General features: G+C 37.1%; 2 protein-coding genes across 2 annotated transcripts in view; both read left to right on the top strand.

Annotated features, from left to right (window-relative positions):
- The window catches only part of enah (ENAH actin regulator), a 67,738-nt gene extending 54,368 nt beyond the window's left edge, over positions 1 to 13,370 (top strand). The window contains 10 exon segments of the mRNA XM_058756473.1: positions 2,626 to 2,853; positions 2,856 to 3,356; positions 4,892 to 5,223; positions 5,759 to 5,895; positions 6,063 to 6,111; positions 6,256 to 6,307; positions 6,713 to 6,779; positions 9,245 to 9,329; positions 10,076 to 10,133; positions 10,915 to 13,370. Coding sequence (XP_058612456.1) covers positions 2,626 to 2,853; positions 2,856 to 3,356; positions 4,892 to 5,223; positions 5,759 to 5,895; positions 6,063 to 6,111; positions 6,256 to 6,307; positions 6,713 to 6,779; positions 9,245 to 9,329; positions 10,076 to 10,133; positions 10,915 to 10,952 — 1,547 coding nt within the window. The 3' untranslated portion in view covers positions 10,953 to 13,370.
- A 707-nt stretch (positions 13,371 to 14,077) lies between these two features.
- Positions 14,078 to 24,192, top strand: lbr (lamin B receptor). The gene is made up of 14 exons (XM_058756641.1): positions 14,078 to 14,818; positions 17,288 to 17,462; positions 17,771 to 17,956; positions 18,447 to 18,533; positions 19,171 to 19,357; positions 19,622 to 19,818; positions 21,061 to 21,115; positions 21,273 to 21,467; positions 21,750 to 21,853; positions 22,054 to 22,179; positions 22,271 to 22,439; positions 22,527 to 22,607; positions 22,716 to 22,838; positions 22,938 to 24,192. The coding sequence occupies exons 2-14, from the start codon at positions 17,298 to 17,300 to the stop codon at positions 23,096 to 23,098; spliced, it is 1,836 nt and encodes a 611-aa protein (XP_058612624.1). The 5' UTR covers positions 14,078 to 14,818; positions 17,288 to 17,297; the 3' UTR covers positions 23,099 to 24,192.
- Positions 24,193 to 25,362: the final 1,170 nt, after the last annotated feature.

Genomic DNA, 25,362 nt, shown 5'->3' with positions numbered 1-25,362 from the left:
TTAGTATAGTTCATGTGTGATCATTGTATCAAATAATCTGTGTTATTTGGTAGTGATGTAATACTTTGTTCCACAGCAGGGATGTCAGAAACCCCTTAAATGCAGCATCGATTGCTCAGGAATGTTGAATCTAAATTACTAACACAACATTAATATATTGGCAGTCAGATTTGGGAAGGAGACATCATTTTACAGAAAACTGAAGCTCTATTCACTGGCAGTGAATTGTAAATCATGACCGTCTTTCCACCTTATATTAGATTAGAACAGTGATGTTTTTTACATACTTTCAAATGCTCTCAAGAAAGGCAAGAATAACGTTTCCTGATCACAAATTTTTGACATAAATGCTTCTGTGTCATTTTTAAAAAAAAATGTACATTCTGCTTAGACAAAACATTGTACAGTTAGTCTGCAGTTGATGCATTTCTCACTGCAGTACTGACTGGCTGGTGCTCTTAATGTTTTATTCTGAGTGTTGAATTGACACCGGATTGAGTTCTCCGTCTGGAAAGATGTCTGCATGACAGTTGTATTTTTAGTGGGTCTTGTCTTGGCTCAGTGACTTTTCTGAGTCATGTCTTGGAGAATTCTGCTTTTTGCTAAGAAAAAAAATACCCTGAGGTTTTGGCAAATAAGTATAACAAAATCTGTATCATTAGTTGGAGCACTAGTAGAAATACAGACACTTGGTTTTGGTGTAAATGGATATTTATAGCCACAACTATCAGCTAACCATTCACTTTTTCACTTCAGAGTAATATATCCAATAATGTTCATGCTAAATAAATAAACTCATTAGTATTTAAAACATTATATGGGGATCACAAGTTGATCTAATAAATTTGGATTAGTCTCTCTGGAGCACAGCCGATAGGTCTTGCCATGTGACCGCCTGTGCTTTAGGAGTGGAAGAATTTCATTAAGTCACTTTGGTGAACATACTGCGCTACATCACGGGTCATGTGGTCTGCTTGCCAAAGCTAATAGTGTGGAAAGGAAGAGGAGGAAAATGAAATGGAAGAAGCAAGGTACAGATAGGTTACATTATAATTTAAAACAAGGAATAAACAGAAATCAGTGGTACTTAAGTCATGAAGCCAGCGTGAATAATAAGAAAGTGTTAATAAGAAGATGACCTGAATGTAGGGCATGATAATTTGTGTTTGCTTGTGTGTTGACGTGTATTTTGAAGTGTGCTCAGGGGGGCGTGGTGGGCTTCACGCAGCAGGAGGGCAGCTGTGTCTGCAGGCTGCTTATGAGAATCACTAGAGCAGAAAGATTTGGCCAACATATGGCAGGCAGTGACTCTTACAGTGCAGTCTCACCATAAACCAAAACATGAATTTACATGCATTTCATATATAAACACCCTTAAATAGGTTGCAAAATGTATTGCCTTGAGACAAGGCCCCTGTCACTTTAAGCCTGGCCTTCAATAAAATCTGTATAGTTCTATAATTGTTTTATGTACACTACTGTTGAAAAGTTGTTTACATTATATTATATATTATATTATATTATATATTATATGACGTTTACATTGTTTACATTATATTATATATTATATTATATGATGTTTACATTTTATATATATATATATGTAACGGTAAATGTCGCAAATGTCACAAAAACAAAAAACTTATTCAAATAAATGCTGTTCTTTTGAACTTTTATTCATCAGAGAATCCAGGGATAGAAATGTTTCTTGAGCACCAAATCAGCATATTAGAATAATTTCTGAAAGATCATGTGACACTGAAGACTGAAGTAATGATTACTGAAAATTCAGCTTTATCATCACGGGAATAAATTACTTTTAGTAAAGTTTATAGACTAGCTTTATGTTGGCTTGAGAAAGCCTAGATTGGAGTTTGAAGTTGTTTTAAAATGCATTTAAAATAGAAAATTGTTATTTTAAAATGTTATTATATTTCTGACTATTGTTTTTACTGTATTTTTTATTAAATAAATGCAGCATAAGAGACTTATTTCAGAAACATTTAAAAAAAAATCTTACCAACCACATTGCACATACAGTACTTTTTGTGCAAGTTTGTAGACATCTGATGACTCACCAATGATGTTTCAGCTGAAATGTATGATTACTGGATTAAATTCGATGTCCGATTCATATCTTAATGTGATATTTGACTGTAGAAAGTGCAAAAAAGTGCAGGTTTTCATTAGCATTTTCTTGGCATGCCGAGAGTGGATGACTAGCCTGTAGCAGGTGCGTGATGATGCTAAGACACTAACCTCATGTACATCCAGGATTTACAGTAACCCTTCGGTGCGCTCTACTGAAAGTACTACATGCTAAACTAGATGTTTGTGTAACATTCTTCCCACATGTGTTGAAATTTATCCATCTTTTCCGGTTCATGATGTTGTCAACAGCTAACCGATTGTACTAATTCCAGTGTGTTCCCTGTTCATAGACAGAAATAAGTACATATGATGGACTTGTAGGTCTCTGCTGGTTTTCTTGCTTCATTTGCCCCCTTTCTCTCTTCTGTCTCCTTCCCCCTTTCTCTCTTTGTCTTGTGTTCTTTCCCTTTGCACGGTTGCCGCTTCCTTCCTCCCGTCCCGTCCCGTCCCGTCCTGTCCTCCGGTTGTGTGCAGCATTTGAAAGCACCCTCTATACTCCTCCACCTCCCGAATACAACAAGACCACCTCCTCCACACCAGTGTCTCCTTCCACACCCAGCTACCCACCTCCAACGCCATTGCCCTCCACAGCCACTCCTCCGACCCCGCCCCTGCGCCACTCTGCCTCCCGATTCGCCACATCGCTTGGCTCCGCCTTCCACCCAGTCTTGCCTCATTACGCCACCGTACCTCGCAGACAACCCGCCCGCCCACACCGCCGCCCCCTGCCCCAGCTCCTCCTCCAGCTCCGGCCTCCAAATCCGTAGTCTGGACTGCTAACAACTTCACTCCCCTACCGCCCTCACCTCCGGTCATGATCAGCAGCCCTCCGGGCAAGGCCACGGGTCCTCGCCCAATGATTGCGATCCCGGCCCCTAGTCCGCTCTCCCAGAAACCCCCCTCGCCCATCTCGGCGCCCAACGGGCCGCCCACCTCGCTTCACTTCCACACGTCGTCACCCGTCTCAGGTCAGCCGTTCTCTTCGCCCCCGACGCCACCCCCACCGCCACCCCTGTATTCCCCCTCGCCCACCTTGCCCATCTCTCCCCTTGTGTCTTGTCCCTCACCCCAGCCTGCTGTTCTCCCTTCTCCTTCCACAGCCTTCCCTGCCTCTGCTGAGCACTCTGTAAACTCTGGGTTGGGAGACTCCTGCTCCTCTGCTCCAGAGCCGCCCACTCAGCCTGCTGACTTCCCCAGCCAGCCGGGTAAGGCCTCTTCTGTGTCGCTCAGCCTCCACTAACCCGCTACTTGGGGTTCAAGGAGGGGGCCTGCCATGTTGAGCTGGGTTGCCTTTTTTTTGGCTGCAATTGGCGATTGCTTTTTGGCTCAATATGAAAGTCCTTAGGAATGTTCTGCTGTTTTGTCCTGTCTGTTGGGTTGTACTGGTTCACCGGTTTGATGGATGCTAGTTTGTGTGGCCTGTAACTGTGTGAAATGGCATGGCATGAAAACACATCTCCACTCTCTCTCGTGAAACTTTGATTTGAGTCTCACTGATTGCCAAGCTGCTATATCATTGCTTTAGTTCTCATCAGTGTTTTTCTGCAGTTTATCACAACCATCTCATTCTGATTCTTGGTTTATGGTAAAGAAATTCTAGATGTTAACATGTACAAGTGAACTGTCATTGAACAGTGAGCTTTACATGATCTATAACTGGCTGCCCGACATCCTTTTTGGTTATTCTTCACATTCACACATTTGTTTCATGAAACATCCTTATTTTAAAAAGATAGATTAGTTTATCTGTCCTCAATTTAGACAGAAGCAAAATGAAGATGAATTTGATTACATTTTTGTCCTTGACTAGGTTTTATGTTGCATACTGCATACAGTAAGCAGAGCTTTTCATATGAGGTCAGGGCAACAGCAATGAAGAAATAAGATCAACTTTTCCTCTGAATTATTTATAGAAGAGGTTTTAGGCTTTACACTTCATATGCGTGATGCAGCTTGACGCTGAGCTAAATTCTACACACTAATATGATTAACTTGATATAGACTTGGAAAAACTTCAGCTGTTTATATCCAAAAAAAGCTAAATGTTAAATATAGTCAAGCTGATACGTTCTTATGAAATAAGACGTAATTATGAAGATTTTTACCTCATAATACAAAGTGGTGCAATATCAGCTTTAAGGTACATTTTAATGATTAAATGGTATGAAACAATTACATCTCTGCATTTTGTTAACTTGATGTACACATTTGTTTCTTATTATGATAAATCAGTTTCTTCCTTGTGGAAGTTGGTATAAATGATCATCAGCTTTTGACAAGTGTTCAGTATGTTCATTTCATGTTTTAATGTCATCTGTCTTTGTTCACTATTACGAATGAGCTTTGTATGTCATTGTTCTTTGTTGTTATTTATTTTAAATATTATTATTATTAGTAGTAGTAGTAGTAGTAATATTAGTGATGGATTTACATTACACTACTGTTCAAAAGTTTGGGGTCAGTAAGATTGTATTTTTTTGTTCAGCAAGCATGCATTAAAGTTGACACAGATGAGAGTAAAGACCAAAATAAAAACCACAAACTTTTGAACTCTAGTGTATATATTATATTATATTATATTATATTATATCGACATCCATTTAGCTCATTCTGAGTGTGATGATCAATTTCATAATGCAAAAGAGTCCTGGATGCAGAACACATCACAGTTTAACTGCTCAGCACAGCAAGTGATAAAGAAGCTATAACTTTCATGATCTTTTTTTATTCATCACTGCAGATTCAGTACAGGGGATACCGACCCCTCCACCCCCACCACCTCTCCCTCCCAGCTCCACTGTGACACCCACCACTGCTGGACCTCCGCCACCCCTGGTCCCCTCCTCCTCCCCACCACCTCTGCCCCCCATGCTTACCCCAACAGGTCCTCCTCCTCCCCCCGGCCCACCGCCTCCACCCTCAGGCCAGGCTCCACCGCCAGCACCACCTCCACCCCCGGCCCCACCTTTGCCCTCGGGTCTGTTCACCCCCTCGCCCACCACAGAGGAGAACAAGGGCCTGTCTGGGCTCGCAGCTGCCCTTGCTGGAGCCAAGCTAAAGAAAGTGCCAAGGGTAAGAGTTGAAGGACTGTATAGCTCTCATTTGCATTGAATTTCACCTGAAGCATCTTAACATACACAAGGGTTGGAAATTAACAGCAAAAATGCCCCTCCAAACTCAAAATAAGGGGGCAAAAATGGCCCTGCATAATTAAACTATATCTATTATGGTTGTCACGATTAATATGAAATGTCAAAACTAATGTATGGCATGTAATTTAGATCTGCTCATGCTGCTCATGTTGCAATATGCTGCATTGGTAACAACCTAGTAGTCTAATTGCTTGAGGTGATTGGTTTCATTTTATGTATTGGATGAAAGCCAGTACAGATACATTTAATAATATAATAATTATAAAAATTGCCTTAAAAAAATTGACCGAAAAAGTCCCTGTCAATAAATTCCAGAGGGCAAATATTGTTTCTTAAAGGAATAGTTCATATTTTACTGTGCACTGCACACTAAAGCTGAAACAACATGTTTTCTTTTTTCTAAATATTACAAAATGCTAAACATGTTCAATACCAAATCCTATGTGTTATTGTAGAGCGATGAGCCCCTGGCTCCAGCCGCAGCATCAGCGGTGAGTTCAGGTGGTGCCAAGCCCGAGGCATCCCGTGGAAATGGTCCTTTACCTGGAGGAGGAGGTCTGATGGAGGAGATGAGCGCCCTGCTGGCCAGGAGGTGAACTGTGTGCTTTATCTGTCTGTAATGCCAGAATGGTTGCAGTGTTAGAAGCAGGGCCTAAACCTAATTTACTAATGAAAATTTCTGTTTTTGAGATTATCAGAATGTTGTATCATATCCAGTAATGTAATGAAATTTAAGAAAGTACCATTGTTTTGATACAGGAGAAGAATTGCTGAGAAGGGATCATCACCAGAGCCTGAGCAGAAAGCTGTGAGTTAATAGTGTTTCTTTCATCTGTATGCAGTCTTTGATTAAATCGGTACATATAGACTACACTTAATGTAACTTATTGATATGATCATACCCTTTATGTGACTGATTTTCAGATTGATTATCTTTTTATTTTTCTATCAGGATGACATTGAGGCTACCATAACTCCAAAAGTGTCAGCCTGTAGCACACCAGGTAAGTGGGGAGTGCTAAAAACAAATGATAAAATGCAGCTAGCCACATAATAATGCTCCATAAGTATCATTAGGTTAGTCAAATGAATGGGGTAACATTTAAAAATGGAGGTGAAAATGTTTCCCATACCTTTTTTTTTGTTGTTCACTTATGTGGCTAATACTAATGCAACATTTGACAACTCCTCTTTTCCTGTACAATCAGTGTAATTTCAATAAATTAGCGTGTTTTTGAGCCTGTGGAGTTCATGTAATACTTATTTTTATTAAATAAATTCCATGTATGATTTTTTTTAAAACATTTCATTTTGTTGTTTAGTGTTCAGTCTGGGCTTCAAAGCAATACCATAGCTTTTATGTGAAATAAGACAAATAAAAATGAACATTTGTTGCTTTTTTTTCACAGATATGCCCAGAAAGCCTTGGGAGAGGACAAACACCATGAATGGTAGCAAATCACCAGTCATTGGAAGGTAATCATTTGCTTGTCATTGTTTTGATGAGCTGAATCAGTGTGTGCATTATACCTCCACCACTTCATTATGCCTTTTGAAGAAAATGTCCTGCTTTTGGGATCTAAGTCTTCAGCAGGTCCCGTTTTCTCAAAGCTAATTTGAATTATTGTTGCTTCGACTACTTTGCATCACATGCTTGCGGCCGGGGGCCCCTCACAATCGCATGTCAGAATGCAGGCAGTCGGGTCCCATGCTTGACATCACTAAAGCACAGTGCTGTTGCTTCTCATCAGATCAGTGTGTACCAGAGCCGTTCAGCATTTTTTGAAGGACTTGCTTATTCTTTTTGCTTAGTATATGCCCTTCTTTCAGGCATTTGCATATACAGTTATACAAATAGTCGAAGCACATTTCAGCAGGGCTACACTGAAATAGAAATATTTATCCTTTTACCTGGAATCAGTGCATTTAGAAGATTACTATAGTTAAGATCCACGCTGTTGACCTCTGACCTGGTTAGTCTCTCTACTCTCACAGACGGGATGCACCATGGAGAAATCAGATGGGTACTGACAAGTACTATGATTCCTTAAACAGGTATAAGAGGCTAGTTTGAGAACTCTGTCTAGACCTTGTTTGCTGAGAGTGCTCTCTAAATAGGATGAGGGTTGCTGCAGTGATTGTCTACGGTTCTTCTTCTTTTTTTCTTCTTCTAAATATTCTGCTGTTGCCAACAATATAATCACCATGAAATGGCATGAATAAAATGCTTTGTTTTTCACAATTGTTGCTGCTTGTTATAATAAAGATTAATATAATATAATCTGAGAGACAGTGGTAATTTGTGTACAATACGGTTCAAAAGTTTGGGTTGCAAGGATGCCTTTAAAATGATTAAGTGACAGTATGTAAGACTTTTACATGGTTAGTTTCCACAACGAAATTAAACAACAATTGTTTTCAGCATTGATAATAATAAGAATATGTGTTTGAATGATTTCTGAAGTTCTATGTGACACTGAAGACTGGTGAAAATTCTATATATATAACTATAAATTACATGTTAAATTATATAAAAAAATAAAATCTATTTTTAGTGTATTTTTGATCAAATAAATGCAGCCTTGATGAGCATAGGATTTTTTTTTTAAACATTTAAAAAAAAAAAAAAATGTGCCAACCCAAACTTTTGAATGTTAATGTTAAATATATGTAAATTATAAAAATAATAAATGTTACAAATGTTTATAATCATTTCACTTGTATAGATTAACACAGTTCTTAATGTAATAATACATGATGGATTTTCATAATTAAAAAATGAAAGTCTTGGTCTTGGATGAAAGTAAAACAATATATACATATAAGGCATTTGAAAAGTAATAAACTAAGCAATAAAAAAGCATGGAAATGCATTTCCAGGTCAGTTTAAATATAACCTTCATGTGAAAACAAGTAAATCTGTTTATTTTAATAAGTCAATCACCCCATTACATAAAGTGCCCATAGTTACAGAGAAGCACATTTGAAATTTTCTTCTTATTGAGAAATGGAATGAAGGATTAAACAATTGTTAGAGCGTCCTGATCAATTCTGCAGTACTAGATGTCGTCAGAGGTCATGCAGTATCAGAAAGCTGGAGCATTTGTCCACTCTTGCCAATTCCTCCACCTGGCTCCAAAGATAACACGCTTCCCCCCTCCCCTACAAATGTGCATTTAATTTAGTTTATCCTGCCAAGAAAGGAAGTTATCCTCTCACTCTGAATGCAGAAAGCTTTGATACAATGACTTGTATCTCACACACAACTCTTGCTCTGTAATTTGTTTCTCTCTGTAAGCTGTGTCATAATGTTCTTATCCGCTTAACTTCTACTTCCTTTCTGCACAAGGCAACCCACTGTTCAGCATTAATTTCTTTCCCGATGGGATAGATAAAGCGTCATTTCCCTCACTTCCCATGTTCCACCCTATGGTGATTATTGTGTTGGCAATAGTATCCTACAGACAAGCATGAGAATGATACGGCAGCTGCATTGTGTGTTTTGAAGTGTGGATGGTGTCTCAAGCTGTGTTTTTTTTTTGGTTTGCTGTGCTTTGAAATGTTTCCTATTTGAGGCTGACTTTACAAATGTGTTGGTTTTGGGCCAAATGTGTTGGTTTTCCTCTCAAGGAAATACAATTCCCATGGTGCTCATTTTCATGTCACCCAGTTATGCATATATATCTGGATGTGTGTATTTCCTTTGCAGTACAACGGTTTCAAATACCTGAGATCTGAAATACCTTGCATTTTCCTGGCGTCTTGAATTTATCCCATGTCAATGCTGTGTTTATTCTTTGAATCACAATTGTGATTGAACAGTGTAGATTTGAAATGACTGTTAAAGTGTGTCACTAAACTTCTGCCTTGCATCTTGACTGCACACTGACGACTTCTGTGACTAAAGTTGCTTTGCTTCACACCATTTCTTTTCTCCTTAGACCAAGGTCTACACCAACTCCTACCGGATCCATAAGTGCCAATGGGGTGCCAACAGAAGCTCTTGACTACGACAGATTGAAACAGGTACTTCTCAAAATTTGAGAAGAACTGAAACTCATTTAACCTTTTAGCCCTTAAGGGTTTGATAAAAGGGGCTGTACACTTCCTCAATATGTTAGCAAAGTCTTGCCAAAGCTAGTGGTACAATTTCTTGGTTTTTTTGGGGGTTCTTTCTTTTTCCACATTTGAAAAATGTGTTTGGTATTACAGCACTTCCTAAAAAACAAGGGAGAAATACTGGTTGACTGCACAGTTGTGCTTTTGTGGGTGTGTACAATTATACTCCTCTCTACAAAGGCAATACCTCCCATCTGTATGAATGAGCATGTTAGATATGAAAGGCATATGAGGGAGTCTTACTTATCAGAGGACACAGTTACTGTTACTCAAGGCGATCAGCTCTGTCTGCTTCAATCTAGCTTTGCCCAGAGAATGTTTTAGTGAAGAATTACTTACAGCAGCTGTAATTTAAAGTGACTGAGTATTGATGTTGTAACATACACCTACTCATCTAGTCCTCTTGTCATTTAAGTGCATTTGATATAACAGCTTATATTAAAAACTCATAGTATAGGTTTTTTCTACTTGCCACAGTATCATGGTTGCTCATTTTTCTTCTCTAGTGTATATATTATCATCGAATTTGCAATCTTACTGACAAGAAAACAGTTCAGTGACATGCACTTATAAGTTGCTTGATTCCTTTTGATTTGTAGAGTATTAGAAATAATATTCTATTCTAATTACAAATGTGTTGCTTTGCTTTTTAGGACATTCTAGAGGAGATGAGGAAGGAACTATCGAAGCTGAAAGAAGAACTTATTGATGGTAACATTATTGTGTTGTATTGCCACTATATATGATGCACATTTAGCTTTTTAATACATTAGAAATATGAAAATACTTGACACTAACAGTCAAGAGTTTGGATACATTTGACTGAATTAGTTTCTTATGATCTTAAACTTTTTTTCTAAACTATTGATGTATGATAATATTTAATATTATTATTATTTATTAATTAATAATACTATAATGATATTATTTTATAATTAATAATATATTTGAAAAATAACTTATTTCCCTAATTTCCAATGTGATTATGTTGGCAATGATATTTATTTATTCATTCATTCAAAAAAAAAAAAGTTTTTACAAATTTTTTGTAAAAGTAAAAATAATTGAGATGTAATGGATGGTGAAAAGTAGCCTACAAGGTGTAGCTAATAATAATAATAATAATGTATAATAATAATTATTATTTAAAAACTGTACTTTTAATTTATACTGTACATGTTTTCGATTATTAGTTTGTTTTTTTTACAAATAAAATAGTCTTTGCAAACTTTTAATTACAAATACATGTCCAGCATAAAGGGTGGCTAATCTTTGACCATTTAAAATAAGATTTATTCGTTTTTGCATGATTCCCATATCACCTTTTGTGTTCATTTATAGTTTTAATGACTTCACTATGACTCTAACATATTTTAAATCATAATAATGGCTGAGTAGGTGTCTAAACCTTTGACTGTTAATGTAAAATAGAACTAAACTAGCAGTCGGACCTGGACTGTCTCTAATTCCTTTGTCGTTTTTGTATTTTCAGCAATCAGGGAGGAGTTGGGCAAGTCAAACTCTGCATAGGAGAATGAGATGCACCTGTATTTTTTTTAACCACAATCTGTCACTTCAGAGGTCAGCTTCAGTTTAAGACACTTTCTCAAAAGCAATGAAAATGGAAAATTACAGTTTTAACCAGTGGTGATCACAATAACCATGATAATTCGGAGGATATGTTGAGTACGATGCCGGGACAGATACAAGTTTTGAGCGTGGGGGCACGGGAGGCGTAACGGCGAGAGGATAACCAGATGCCTCAAAGCGACGCCATACACCAAAAGCCCCGTCTTGAAGGGGGTCAGGACGCAGTCTTAAGGAAGTGACTGTCAGTATGCAATGGATGACACTTACTGTGGAAAGAAAATGATGGAAAAAGACAAACTATTACTGAATTACATACTGTATTAACCATCGAAGAGTGAAATTGTAAATCAAGCAGATGACATTCATTCTACGGCACATCGTTTAGCAAAGGGCAGGCTTTGTTTATGAATTTAAAAGGTGGTGGTGAAGTAACGTTAACGAAGTTGGCCTTGTATAGAGCAAAACCTTGAAATCTGGCCAACCAAATGAGTATGGTCTCTTGCTGCAGGACTCTAAAGCTTGTCTTCCTACTATTTTAACCAGAATATGTACATTAAAATGATGACAAAATAAACATTATACCTGCAAGTCATTCAGTCAACCTGTTCTAATGTACGCCATGACCACATCAGGTAGCTTACTTGCTCTTTTGGTCGGTTTTCATTATTCTTCTCTTTTCAAACGTGAATGCTCGACAGGCTGTCTCTAATGAGCCACTGTTATCTGTATACCTTCGTCTTGTGTGTTCGCTAAGTGTTCGGAAAGATCACGAAGGACAATGCCTTTCTACTGTACATCATTGTAGCTCTCTACCAAAATCCTCTCAGCCAATCGAAGTTAAGGTTGACGTCAACGTCAGCTCAGACCGTATCTGTAGATAGTGCTAACCAGAAATACTATGAACTTTTTATTCACCGTAGGCTCTTTTCGTATTTCTTTCGATTTCAGTGCATGTCTTCTTACGATTGGTACGGGAAAAATGGTTGCCACGAAAAATACTTTAGTTTTCAGTTCATAAGCAATAAGTGTAGCATTGTTGCAATTGTTTTTTTTTTTTTTTTTGGTCTCTCTCTCTCTCCACTTTTTTCTTTAATCGTCCACTCTGCCCTCAAACTGTGGATGAATGACGTTGTCCATATGCATTCTCAAAATGCAGTTCGCAACGGACACCTCTTTATAGCCATAATAAATTTGCAGGGGTTTGACATCTTACTCATTTTACTTTATTTTGGGATGCGAAAGATCATGTATGGCTACTTACCAACTAAACGATTCTGGAGTATCTAATTTTTTTCTTTTTCAGTCATTTATGGTTAAACCTCTTTCTGCGCACTGGATGGCACTCGGCTGTGTTTTTCAGAGGGGCTTTATCTTCCAACATGCTTTCGTTAGGGAACTTTATTGGGAAGTATGCTTTTTAAGACCATATGAAGTGTGATTATAGGCTGTGCGAATTTTGAGGAGATAACTGAGAACATGAATTTGTGACGTTCTCTCCGATCGGATTTTTCCTCGGTTATCCAATTACACCCCCCACCATGCTCACTTGTCATTTCTTTTCACTTCAAAACCATCACTCGAAATAATCTCTCAAGGAATCAGAAAGTTTGTATAGAGTGTTTACAGCATTGATTGCACTTTAAAAACCCGTAGAAGTTCAAATGATTCTATTGCTGACAAGACGCCTGTCACTTTGTGATCGGCACTATCACCAAAGCTAAACCGTAATCTCTAGAACGTCACAATCTCCTGATCCACCTTTGTTTTGACAACAAATTGGTCTTTAGGTTAAGCAGGTGAAATGTTTTGATCGGGGTTGATTCATTCCTGGATAAACCTGTTTGTGATCTTCATGGTTTGTGCCTTGTTCGGAAGTTGCATTTGATATGTCAAAAATTTTAAAGCGTATATATAGAGAGTATTAATTTAGGGCCTGCCATAACTTTATTCATTTGTTTTGCATTTTGCTTCAGTGAGTTGCAAAGGACACTTTTACGATCTTTGTTTAAAATCAAACATGCATTCACATTCTTCTCTCAGTGTCATTTTTCTGTTGCATTACAGTGTGGTTTGTGTTATGGTTAAGACCATGTATGCTGGTGGGATCTGAGAAACTGATCTTTGTCCTTGTGGAAATCAGTTGAACAATATTAGCAAAAGGTTGATGGAGTTGTCAGCACATGGAGACTCGATTATGAGCAGACTTTGCTGGTTAGATTCAACTGAATGTCCTTGTAATGCAATTTTCAGTTTCCTTATCTTTCTATTTTATCGTTCATGTTGTACCATACTGTTTTCATGTTAATTAGACGTTTCTTACATGCTAACATTGTTTTGTTTGAGCAAATTAAATAAAAATTGCAATACATTGCTGTTTGCATTTATTTCTGAATTTAAATGTGGAAATGACTTGTGAAACAGATCATTTGACAGTTCACATATTAATGCATTTAGATTATCTGCTAAAACCTGAATCAAATGTAGTATAAATTGTCCACTTTGTAACTTTGGAATGTACTAATTTACACCTTGTTCAACATGACATCATTCCTCCTCAGTAGCAAATGCTGCTACTTTTCAGTTTGCTGCTGTACGGTTCAGCTGTGGCAAACAGGAAGGAGGCAGGACTGAAACTAAATAAGAGCATTATACACACAGCTGCTGAACACTATACTGCTCTTCAACAATCTACTACAGTATGAGCAGTTCAAGCATCGAGGTGCACAGTTCATGACACCTCCGGGATTAAGCATTGCTACCGTTCAGCTGAGGTCAAATGCAGCAATGCAACTTTGCAAAAAAGGAAACTGAGTATGACTACATCTGCTGTGCGCCTACTCTTCAGTGTAACCAAAGAAAAGCTGGTTTGTGATGAAAAAGTTTGATTGGTCAATAAGACTACAAATGTTGACCTTTTTTGTATTGTAAAAGTTTGGTAATTATATAACTAATATTTAAAAATAGGATTTCTAAACAACAAATCTAATTGTAATAAAAATAATCTAATCCACACAATTTATGGTAATTATACCGCAGAAATCTGTTTTAACTCTTAACACTGTGCTTTCTCTACAATGGGGTTCACAAGATTAAAATGTTCACTAAATGTAGATTTGCTCTATACATATCATAATTTCATGTGGCGTCAATTTTCATTCAGAGGAACTGTTTGCTGTATTTACATTAAGTATTTTAAAATAAAAATGTTCGTCTGTTTTATGTAGAAATACCTTTAAACATTTCAAGTCAGAAAAAGTATATTTGTGAACCGTAATCGGTTTTTAGTGATTAGTTTATGTATTTTAAAAGGATTATGCACACTTCTAAAAAACAAATCTCAAGTTATTAGCGTCTTTTCCGGTTTATTAAATATTATTGACCATTTCTATCTATGCCTCGATCCATTACTAACCAACTATAATAAGCATTTTTTAATAAACTTTTCGCGTTTACAAGTACAACGTCTGACGACGGCTGTACATCATATCTCTCACTCATCATCAACTGTCTCGCCAGGACAGGACTCCATTTTGTAAAACCCGATCCCCTCGAGCTCAAATGCCTCGCCTCCAATCAACGCTCACGTAAACCCCACCGACGTCCAATCAGAAAATTCAAAAATTTTAAAACGTGCCATCCCAGCCAATCAGAGAGCTTCCCGCCCTCAAGGACGCTGGTAGGTTGAGCGGTCACAGAGGGAGGAACGAATTCAGAGCGGGGGACAGTGTTTTAAAACAATATTCTTTATTTTATGAAGTTCCGTGGATAAGATTTAGAGATTTTTAGGATATTAAGATCGACTGAAGGTAAGAAATCTTAATCAATTCACTTTGCATGTTTTTTTTGTTTTTGTATGGGAATGTGTATATTGTTGACTGCGTAGCTAACGGTACAGAACTAGACCAGAGCTGTCCGCCCACAGCTCTGCTTTTTTGAAGTAACTTAGCTAAACATAATGCATTGCTATTAACGGACACTAGCTCTCTCTGCATGTAATATACTATTTTAAACTTTTTATTTATGTAAATAGTACCACTATTTGTCGCTGGTTTGGTATTTGACTTAATAACCCGATTTCCAGCCGGTTGGTTCGTTGCACAGGAAACTTGGGCACGGCGCGCATTTATTCTCTTCTAACACAGCTCGACTGTTTTTCCTCACGACTTCTTCATTCGTTTTTTCATTTTGGAGTAGTAAAAATGATCATTTATATCGGACCTTTCAGTTTTATTATTCTGTATGAGCACGAAAGTGCAAGTGACTCTTTCCACTCTTGCGCAAAATAGTCACGTTTAACGTTAATGGTAATTTGACTGTGTTTTGGCAGTACGTTTGTGTGTAATACACTGTTCGTTCATTGTAACCGTTGATTTATTGTGTCCGTTGTTTATTAAGACTAGTTTAATGTTGCTGTTTATGAGCCTCTCTCGCATGCGGACTGACAATGGTTTGAATACATGACGTTTTCCCTCCATTCCTCTGTCATTCTTTTGCTGTGTTAAAGGAGCAGCACGTGAATCTGCTCTGGGTGCCTTTGCATCACATGAAAGAACAATGAGACAAGAACTATTTCATTTACAATATTTCTAATAAATAATCCAGAATTTATATTCACTCCGCCATAGGTAATGCATTCTACTTCGTTGGTTTCATAATGTAAAATGGAAAAATCCCAAATTTGGTCATTGTTGGCAGTAACGTTACTGTTGATTTAAAAAGTAAGTTAAAGTCAGATTTGCTGTAGTAAGTTTTATTTTGAATCGATGTTGGTAGTGATAGTAAAGCGCGCGTGTCATCGTGCTTCCCCCTCATTTGGATAACAAAAGCAGCAGACTCCGCCCACTCACATTCACTCAGTTTAAATCTTTTGCTCTGTAGTTATTACTTCAACTCTCTGGAAGCACATGGGATTTCTGCAGTGCTGGACTTCATCTCAGTGTTGGGTGTGTGTCTGTGATCTGGTTCAGGAATGTCTGGAATGTGTTTCATTGGATTAGATGGTTTTAGGGTAGATGGCTTATGTTTTTATGATCAGTACTTTACATATGGTTTCAATATGAATGCTTGGGTGTTTCCTGTAATGGAGAGTGTCTGCTTATAAAGTGCTTCTAGATGTGTGAGCAGAACTTTTAGCTTGTTTCAAGTGCCGAAACTGGTGTTTGGTCTTTACAACAGAATTTCTTTGTAAGTATTATTAAACTTTTTTTTTTTTTTTTGACACTATAACCCAGTAATTGTTAGACTGCAACAATTAAAAAAACATATTCTGCATTTTGAATATATTATTATAATATTTAATCATTATATTTATAGTAAAACTTGCAGTCTAAATGGTTGCAAGCATATTTTTATGATTTATTTAGTGTCTTGTTTTTGGGTTATTCCGCTTAAATTCTATTTTATTTGTTATTTTGAGAATGAATGTCTGTAAATAATGTGAGTAATTATTCAAAAATGTATTTTAATCATTTTATTTATTATTTTTTACTTTCAATCACATAGTGTAATCATGTTATTTTAGGGCAATATTCTGTCAAGATGCACCAGATGGTGTAGATCCAAAAATGAGAACCAGTTAAGTAGTTAAGTGTGAATTTATAAACAAAAATTTTTTATTTTTTATTTTTGGTCTGTAATGTGGATAGTAAAAGTCATCTCATTGGTCAGAAGTTGTTGATATCTGTGTGATAGTACATAAAGGCCCTCATAAAGGCCATTGAGAGCTCAACAATAGTGCTGGTGCAGAGCGTACAGTGAGGGTGCGTAATTCAGACCCATCAGCACTTCTGAGACGGCAGCTGACATCATCACTTCATTGTCATCAGGCCATGTGCAGCCACTCTGGTGTTTCCCTTATGGTTTTACCATTGAACTTGTTTGAGATCTTAGTAAAGATGTAAAGATAGATTACTGGTTTGTTTTGAAGGGACATGCAAATGCTCTTGTGCATTAAGTTTATAAAGGTGAACTGTGTGTAAAATTTTTGGTTTTTGTAAAACCTGTCTGAGGGTTCGAACCAGTTGTAAAATCAGTTTGGTGATGCTATTGGCACAGAGATTACACACTTGACTTCATCTTTAGAGGCTGCGTGCCTAGATACTATCAGTAACAGAGTTGCTGCTGTTGCACTGTTAGTTTGTTTAGTGGATAGTTAAACAGGAAAGGCAATAAAACTGGCTATATTTGAATTATGTCATTGTACTTCTAGTGGGGAAAAAACATTTTGAATTGGTTGGGATTCAGAGATCCATTATCTTGTGTTAATCGTTTTGTAGGTAAACGAGGATGCCGACTACAAGGTTTCAGATTGGAGATACTGTAATGGGCCGCTGGCCTGGCAGTAACCTTTATTATGAGGTCAAGGTGCTGAGTTATGACAGCAAGACTCGGCTCTACACTGTCATCTACAAAGATGGTACTGAACTGGAGCTGAAGGAATCTGACATCACGGTATGAATGAATTTGAGAATGATTCAAAGAGCATCTTGTGTTTCACTGGAAGCAAATGAGCGTCTGACTGTCTACAAATGAGTTGTTTTCATGATCAGTGACACAAATTTACTTATTTGATTGATTAGTGACCTAGAAACTGTGCAGAATATTTTTTTATTAGTTTATGTCATAGTATTTCTTCAAATGTTTTAAAATCCTAAAGCTTAATTTCTAGGTTTTAAATCCAGTTTAATTAACTGACATTATGGTACAATAAGGAAACATTAGATTAACTTGCGCTGTGGATGTTGTTTTCTTCATTGCAGAGCCTGACAATATTTAAGCAGGGCGTTGCACGCTCTCGGTCCAGATCCCGCTCTCGCTCACCGGGACGCCCGCGTCGCAGTCGTTCCCGTTCTCCAGCTAGGACGTCCCGCCGATCTTCCTCTCGCACCACAGATGTGCGCAAGGAAAAACTCAAAGAAGTACTGGAGATCCGACTGACCCCTGTGGTAAGAAGACTTGTTTGCTAGGACAAAACAAACACAAACTCTCTTTCTTTCTTTCCTTCTCTCCTCCTCCCTTTCATGCTCTGTCTGATATTTACCATGTTCAGGATGTCAAGGCCATTAATATAGGATCAAAAAAACATTAGTCCTTTCATATTAAGATTTGCCAAGAATTTTGGTAAGATTTTTAGAACTTTTTAAAAGAAGACTCATGCTCACCAAGGCTGCATTTATATGATTAGAAATACAGTAAAACTGTAAAATTATGAAATATTACTACAATTTAAAACAACTTTTAAATGAAACTTTTTTTTTCTGTTTTAATATATTTTGAAATACATTTTATTCCTGCGATGGAATTCTTATTTGTTGTTTACAAATAAAGGAGTTTAATCTAATTTAAAGCAGTTAACTCAAGCATTTTAATGCTGTTAACTCATTTGTCTCTCCTCATGGGTTTACTTTACGTGTCCTTGACTGCCATCTGTTTCAGCCAGTGACACACGAGAACAATAGCAACAGCAAACATGAGAAGAAAGAGGAAAACAATACAGCTAATGCAGATTCCACAATCACCGAGGTATGAATACATCATGGATTCACATTTCATTAATGTCCTGATCACTAGCAACAATAGAACCTCCTTCATGTTTCCTGTCAGATGTTAGAAACTGCTGTAGTTAAGGCTGGAATGTCATGATGCATGCATGTTGTGCCTCTCATGTTTGACAGGAGCCCATTTAGTTGTGCACACAAAGCTAAAGCTGACTGTGGGCTCTGTTTAATCATACCCTCACATTTTTCAGCATGTTTTTGCTCCTGAGACAATTGAATGGGCTTTACAAAGCATGATCAGACGGCTTTAGCTTTACACTAGTATGACTGTGTAATCCTAATGTTTCTTTTCTTGACTTGGACTGATGGTGAGATTGATTGTTACTGTAACTTTTTTGCTCAATGTTTTTGAAAGAAGTCTTTTATGCTCACCACAAAAATGCAGTAAAATATCATTAAAATTTAAAGTAACTTGTTGTTCAAGAAACATTTCTTATTGTTTTGAATGTTGAAAACAGTTGTGATTTTGTTTGAAATAGTCTTTACTGTCAAATTTTATGCATCAGTGTTGAATGAAAGTATTGATGTCTTTAAAAAATATCTTATTTTTATGAATAAAGTATTCATATTTCGTATGCTCTCTCATTGTAATGTTCTAACAGGTGAAGACCGAGATGGAATCAGAGAACCAGGCAGGTGGGCGCTACAATCTACGGCGCAGGAAGGACCAGGGGGATGGCAAGACAGTAGAGTTGGAGCAAAAGACAGAGACGGAGACATTATCGCAAACGAAACCACCTGCTGCCAGTGCCATCAAGATGACTGATCTGGAGTTCGGAGGAAGAGTTGGTGAGTCTTCTCAGCAATTTAATGTGGTTTTGGACTGTGTAGACATCCACAGCACAAACCTGATGCAAAATGAGCATATTGACAAACAAAAAGCTAGAATATGGTGACTTTTAAGTCTACAGCAAAGCAAGCGGGGAAATATTAATAATTAATTATTATCAGAATATTGTGCATTTAAATGTAAATAGCTTTTTTTCCCCAGGATATTTAAAATAAATCATAGGCTATGATAATTAAATGCTTCCATTCCCTCTTGTCTTTCAGGTGTGTTCTTCCTGATGTTTCTGTTGCCGGTGGCAGTGTTGGCATTGCTCATTCTCTGTGGACAGAAGGATGCCAGTCTCCAGAGCTTTCCTCTTGAGCTCCCTGCCCTTCAGTCTCTCTGGGACTCTCAGGTCTTTGGCATCGTCCTGCTCTGGCTTCTCTTCCAGGCCGTTCTCTCACTGCTCCCTGTCGGAAAGGTACTGTCACATTCACATGACTCCCCGTGACCTAGGATTAGGCACATGACCACATAACTCCATGGCTCTCGTTTCTGCTTTGCCTGTTAGCTGTAGTAAAGCAGGCTACATTAGATTAGTCACTATTGGTGTCATGCAGATAGAGAGCCTCGCTGGAAAACATCTGGTTTCATTTTCCAGCCTCTTAAGGGTAATTAAGATAGAATCTGAAAATTGCAGTGCTTTTCCATGAGTTTAAACAGATTATTTGAAGATGATTCTGGGTTTTTCAGAAATATAAAGGAGCTGATTGCCAAGCGATCATTTAATATTGAGTATGTTTGTGGACTTGTTTATGATAGAGCTGGTTTATTTTAGATTTTATCTACTGCAAAATATGTGACCCCAAGCAGAATGATTTAGTTTGATGCTTTACATCCACTCTCATCCAGTCTAATCACACTATAACTATGTAGTTTGTATACTTGATGCATTATTATAGACTTATAACTATTACAACAGTTTTATATGTGGCTTATCCAGTCATATTTTAATGTATTACTGCTGTTTGTTTTTAACTCGTGTTGCATAACATGAAACGGCTCTTTGCCAGACTTATTTGTTCATGAATATTACTTTGGATTGTGTCCCTTTTATTTAGAAAGTATTAGGGTCACTAGAACAACAGACGTTACTAAATGGTTATGTAATATTCCAAATATTTGAGAATCACTGTAATATATCATAATGTAAGATTTTAGTTAAAATATTATGAAAATCCTATGCTGCAAAATGCAAAAATTAATATGTTAAACTTGTTTTTATCAAACATTCCAGAACTATACTGTTTGACCCACTGGTGTTATGTTAGTAAATTATATACATTATAGTATTTATTAATATTTTGAATTAGTTTTTGTTGTCATATTTTTACTTCATTTTTCACTTTTGTTCTGTGTTTTTGCCATTTTAGGTTTTGATATCTGTTTAGCTTTAATTTATCTTTTATTTCAGTTTTAGTAACTTTAGTACTTAATGAGTATAATAATAATAATAATGCCATAGTATAGTAAGTATAATATAATTAGTACTTAATATTAATTTAGTTAATACTTTGTGTTTAATTAATTTCTACCTTTCTAAGTAAACTTTTTCATCTAAAATTGTATTTTTAGTTTATTTGAGTTACCAAAATGATTAGTTTTAGTTAATAAATCAGTCACATGTAAATCATTCATCTCTCTCCATCTCTCCACCCTACAGCTCACTGAAGGAATGCCTCTCAAGAATGGGAAAACTTTGAAATACAGGATTAATGGTTAGTCTTCATTGTTGATACATTTTATATTATCATGTCTAATGTCACTCTAAAAGACTACCATTTAACAAACTTAAAATGAGGCATATTTACATTTGGTTTTTCAAACTTTACCGCTCAGATAGTTGTGAGTGATCTCAGATGTGTTCTGCATCAGGTTTCTATGCACTTCTCCTCACGGCTGTGGCAGTAGGTGTTGCCTTGCATCAGGAGGTGGATCTCAGCTACATCCATGCTCACTTCCTGCAGTTCTACACCTCAGCCCTGCTCATCGTCACTCTTCTCAGCATCTACCTTTTCATCCGCTCCCGCTGGGCGTCTAAAGATGAGCTCGCTCCTGGAGGCAACTCTGGTAAGATGTTTAGTTTAAAATCAGGCTGCATTGACTTGTCTTCTCCTATTTTAGCTCTGGGTATTTTCACTTCAATGCCTTTTAAAGTTTCTAATCACCATTATTTAGGTTTAAATGATCATCCAAACAAATGTTCTCAGTGCTAGTTAGACCAGTCACAGTTGTTTACTAAATAAGCGTTCCGCTAAGACCGATTTATAGAGATTGCAAGGGAGAAATTCCATTTATGTTAAGTATAGTTAATATATTTAAAAGATTATTCTTGTTCATTTATTCCTCTAGGCTACTTTATCTACGACTTCTTCATGGGCAGAGAGTTAAATCCCCGCATCAAGAACTTTGATATCAAGTTCTTCTGTGAAATGCGCCCAGGCCTGATGGGTTGGGTGAGTATTTTTATTGTTTTAGTTTGGTTAGACTGATGTTGTAATCACTCCCTCCTGTGGTCAGAATGTTGCCATTTGCAGGATGAAATCAGTAACACTCAAATTTCACTTCTTCAAACATGTTAACTGTTTAATATAGTGTGCTATATTGTATTCTTTTTTACCAATTGAAGAAACTTAATCATTGCTTGTTTCCACAGGTATTGATTAACTTTGCGATGTTGCAAGCTGAAATGAAGAACCAGAATCTAGAGAATCCCTCTCCAGCGATGCTCCTGGTCAACATCTTCCAGCTCCTGTGGGTCGTTGATGGCTTTTGGCACGAGGTACAACAAGTGTTTTACAAATCAAACAATTATTTCTTAATGCGGTCTGGAAACCATGAACTGATTGTAATCAAATCACTTTGTATTTCAGGAGAAACTTCTGACCATGATGGATATAGTGTACGATGGCTTCGGATTTATGTTGACATTTGGAGATCTGGCTTTTGTTCCCTTCACATTCACCTGTCAAGCCTACTATCTAGTCAGCCATCCCAATGAACTCTCCGTATTCTGGATCATTACTCTCATCACTATGAATGGTCAGTTTTTGCTGTTTGTGTTTTTTAATCAATTCTTCATTCGCTACACTAGAAAGATGCTGATATAAGTTTTAACTTCTCTAACAGGAGTTGGATACTATATTTTCCGGAAAGCCAATTCTCAGAAGTTCGCCTTCAGGAAAAACCCTTCTGACCCGGCATTATCTCGTAAGTGTTTTAAAACAGATTAACCAAAAGAACAAACATAAAATGTTAAAATAGTTTGGTTTAAACAGTGTTTTTTTTTTTTTTTTTTTTTTTATCTTATCTTATCAGATCTGAAAACCATTCCTACTGCAACTGGAAAGAGTCTTATTGTGTCTGGTCTCTGGGGGTGGGTCCGTCATCCTAATTACCTGGGTGACATCGTCATGGGGTTGGCCTGGTCTCTGCCGTGCGGTAAGCGTTTGACTTCAGTTCACCTTTCTGATGAAGTGAAGCTGTCAATTTAGTCTGGCTTGACTCAGTCCTGCTCTTTTTTCCTGATCTTTCCTGTAGGATTCAACCATTTGATCCCGTACTTTTACCTGATCTACTTGATCACTCTGCTGGTGCACCGTAACGCACGGGACGAGCGCCAGTGCAGGAGAAAGTACGGCTCTGCATGGGATGAGTACTGCAAAGCTGTCCCGTACCGCATTTTCCCAGGAATATACTGAGGACTCACAGACTCAATCTGTTATGGACACTCGGGGCAAATAAAACTTTCCTCAGGATGACATTGAAAATCAGACATGGGAATGAATTGTTAGCAGCTTGGCATCTTTTTTAAATCTTTGACTTTTTTGTAATTGAGCATCACATTAAAACCAAATTTTCTGCTTTGTCACAAAACGTTTATGGATTGTGGACATTGCCCCATTTTCGATCTCTTAAAGATGTATATTGTTGTACAGATGTTTTTTACTCACAAGATTGTTTTGCATAATCCGTAACTTTAAATCTCATTTTATGTACACATATACACATTTAAAGTATCTGCTTGGCTATTTACCGTTGGCTTTTGTAATGACAGTTTGTGTAATGCTTTTGTATATTGTGTATGATGGGATTTGTTTTCAATATGTATAGTAAGAAAAGATGTAATGTTCTTTCTCAGGACCGGCAATTTGTGGAAAAACAACAAAACTATATTTTCTTAATTTCTGTACATATTTAATAGAAAAAATGTTAGGTTTGGTTTGTATTTTAGGCATTATGCACTATGTTAAACAACTTTCTTTTATCCAAAGTTCACAAAATTTGGCTTTGCTACCTCAGATTTTTCCAGTTGAAAACAATGTAAAAATGAGTTTTGTTTTTAGTCAGTTTTTGGAAACTGTGGATTTCAGGCACTTATGTGAAGTGTCTCAGTATCTTTTGCAAAATCATAATTGTGTGCTGTGAACAATAACTTTGAGCTATGAACTTCAATCTTGTACAAGGTAGCGTCACTTCTTTACATTTTCATTAAGGTTTTAATTTAAAATGTCAATGCTAAACTGTGAATATGTAATGTAAAGCTTTTCTTAACTTATCTTTTATGCAAGTATACCACTTGTGGGCATAACATTTGTCCTAATGAAAGTTTGAAATAAGTGTTTATAGCTAAGATGAGCTTTTACTTTATCGCAGTGAAAAGCATTGTACAATGTTATTTATCTGGTTAAATTTTAGAGTGTTCAGTTTTGTTAAATTTTGTTATCTGGCAAGCAATTTCTGTACAAACGCCATTTTTAAATATGCATTATTAATTAAACCACTCTAGACAAACCGTCTGCCACATGTGTTGCCACAAAATGAAATTTTCAGAATGCATACCTTTATACGTTACGTTTTTGAAGATATTTAATAGTTCATTCATTTTGACTGTTGAGCCTAAATTCCTACTGTAGATGCCATCCTCTTTTTAAAAAAAATCCAATTTACATTATCCTTTTTTTCCCCTGTCAATAATTCCACTTATTATGATCAGGTGATTACTAACTGATTAATGTTGTCGCAAAATATATTAAATGTTCCATTTCTCTTCCCTATTTGTAAAGATTTAAAAATTCATATTCTGCCTGGATGTAGTGGATGTAATATTATATAACAGGTAAACAAAGTTAGTAACACAGGAGTCTAAGTCACAAGTCTCCTAATAGACCTGTACAGGTGCTGGTCATATAATTAGAATATCATCAAAAAGCTGATTTATTTCACTAATTCCATTCAAAAAGTGAAACTTGTATATTATATTCATTCATTACACACAGACTGATATATTTCAAATGTTTATTTCTTTTAATTTTGATGATTAGAGCTTACAGCTCATGAAAGTCAAAAATCAGTATCTCAAAATATTAGAATATTTACATTTGAGTTTGAATAAATGACCATCCCTACAGTATAAATTCTGGGTATCTCTTGTTCTTTGAAACCACAATAATGGGGAAGACTGCTGACTTGGCAATGATCCAGTAGACGAACATTGACACCCTCCACAAAGAGGGTAAGTCACAGAAGGTCATTACTGAAAGGTGTGGCTGTTTACAGAGTGCTGTATCAAAGCATATTAAATGCAAAGTTGACTGGAAGGAAGAATTTGGGTAGGAAAAGGTGCACAAGCAACAGGGATGACCGCAAGCTTGAGAATACAGTCAAGCAAAGCCGATTCAAACACTTGGGAGAGCTTCACAAGGAGAGAACTGAAGCTGGAGTCAGTGCATCAAGAGTCACCACGCTCAGACGTCTTCAGGAAAAGGGCTACCAAGCCACTTCTTGGAATCCCCATCCACTTGATTGGCTCTATCGCTCTCTCCTATCCACCTGTAGCTGGTGTGTAGTGAGCGCACTGGCGCCGTTGTCCTGTGGCTGCCGTCGCATCATCCAAGTGGATGCTGCACACTGGTGGTGGTTGAGGAGAGCCCCCACATGATTGTAAAGCGCTTTGGGTGTATAG

This window comes from Onychostoma macrolepis, chromosome 20, assembly GCF_012432095.1.
Source record: "Onychostoma macrolepis isolate SWU-2019 chromosome 20, ASM1243209v1, whole genome shotgun sequence".
NCBI classification, from domain to species: Eukaryota; Metazoa; Chordata; class Actinopteri; order Cypriniformes; family Cyprinidae; genus Onychostoma; species Onychostoma macrolepis.
Note: the sequence above shows the minus strand (reverse complement) of the source record. Positions and strands in the feature narration are given on the sequence as shown.

Bases quoted from the DNA above. Each gene is read 5' to 3' on its own strand.
- lbr (XM_058756641.1), top strand. From the start codon at position 17,298: ATGCCGACTACAAGGTTTCAGATTGGAGATACTGTAATGGGCCGCTGG. The intron at 17,957-18,446 runs GTAAGAAGACTT...CATCTGTTTCAG, and splicing joins AGATCCGACTGACCCCTGTG to CCAGTGACACACGAGAACAA. The intron at 22,839-22,937 runs GTAAGCGTTTGA...TCTTTCCTGTAG, and splicing joins GGCCTGGTCTCTGCCGTGCG to GATTCAACCATTTGATCCCG.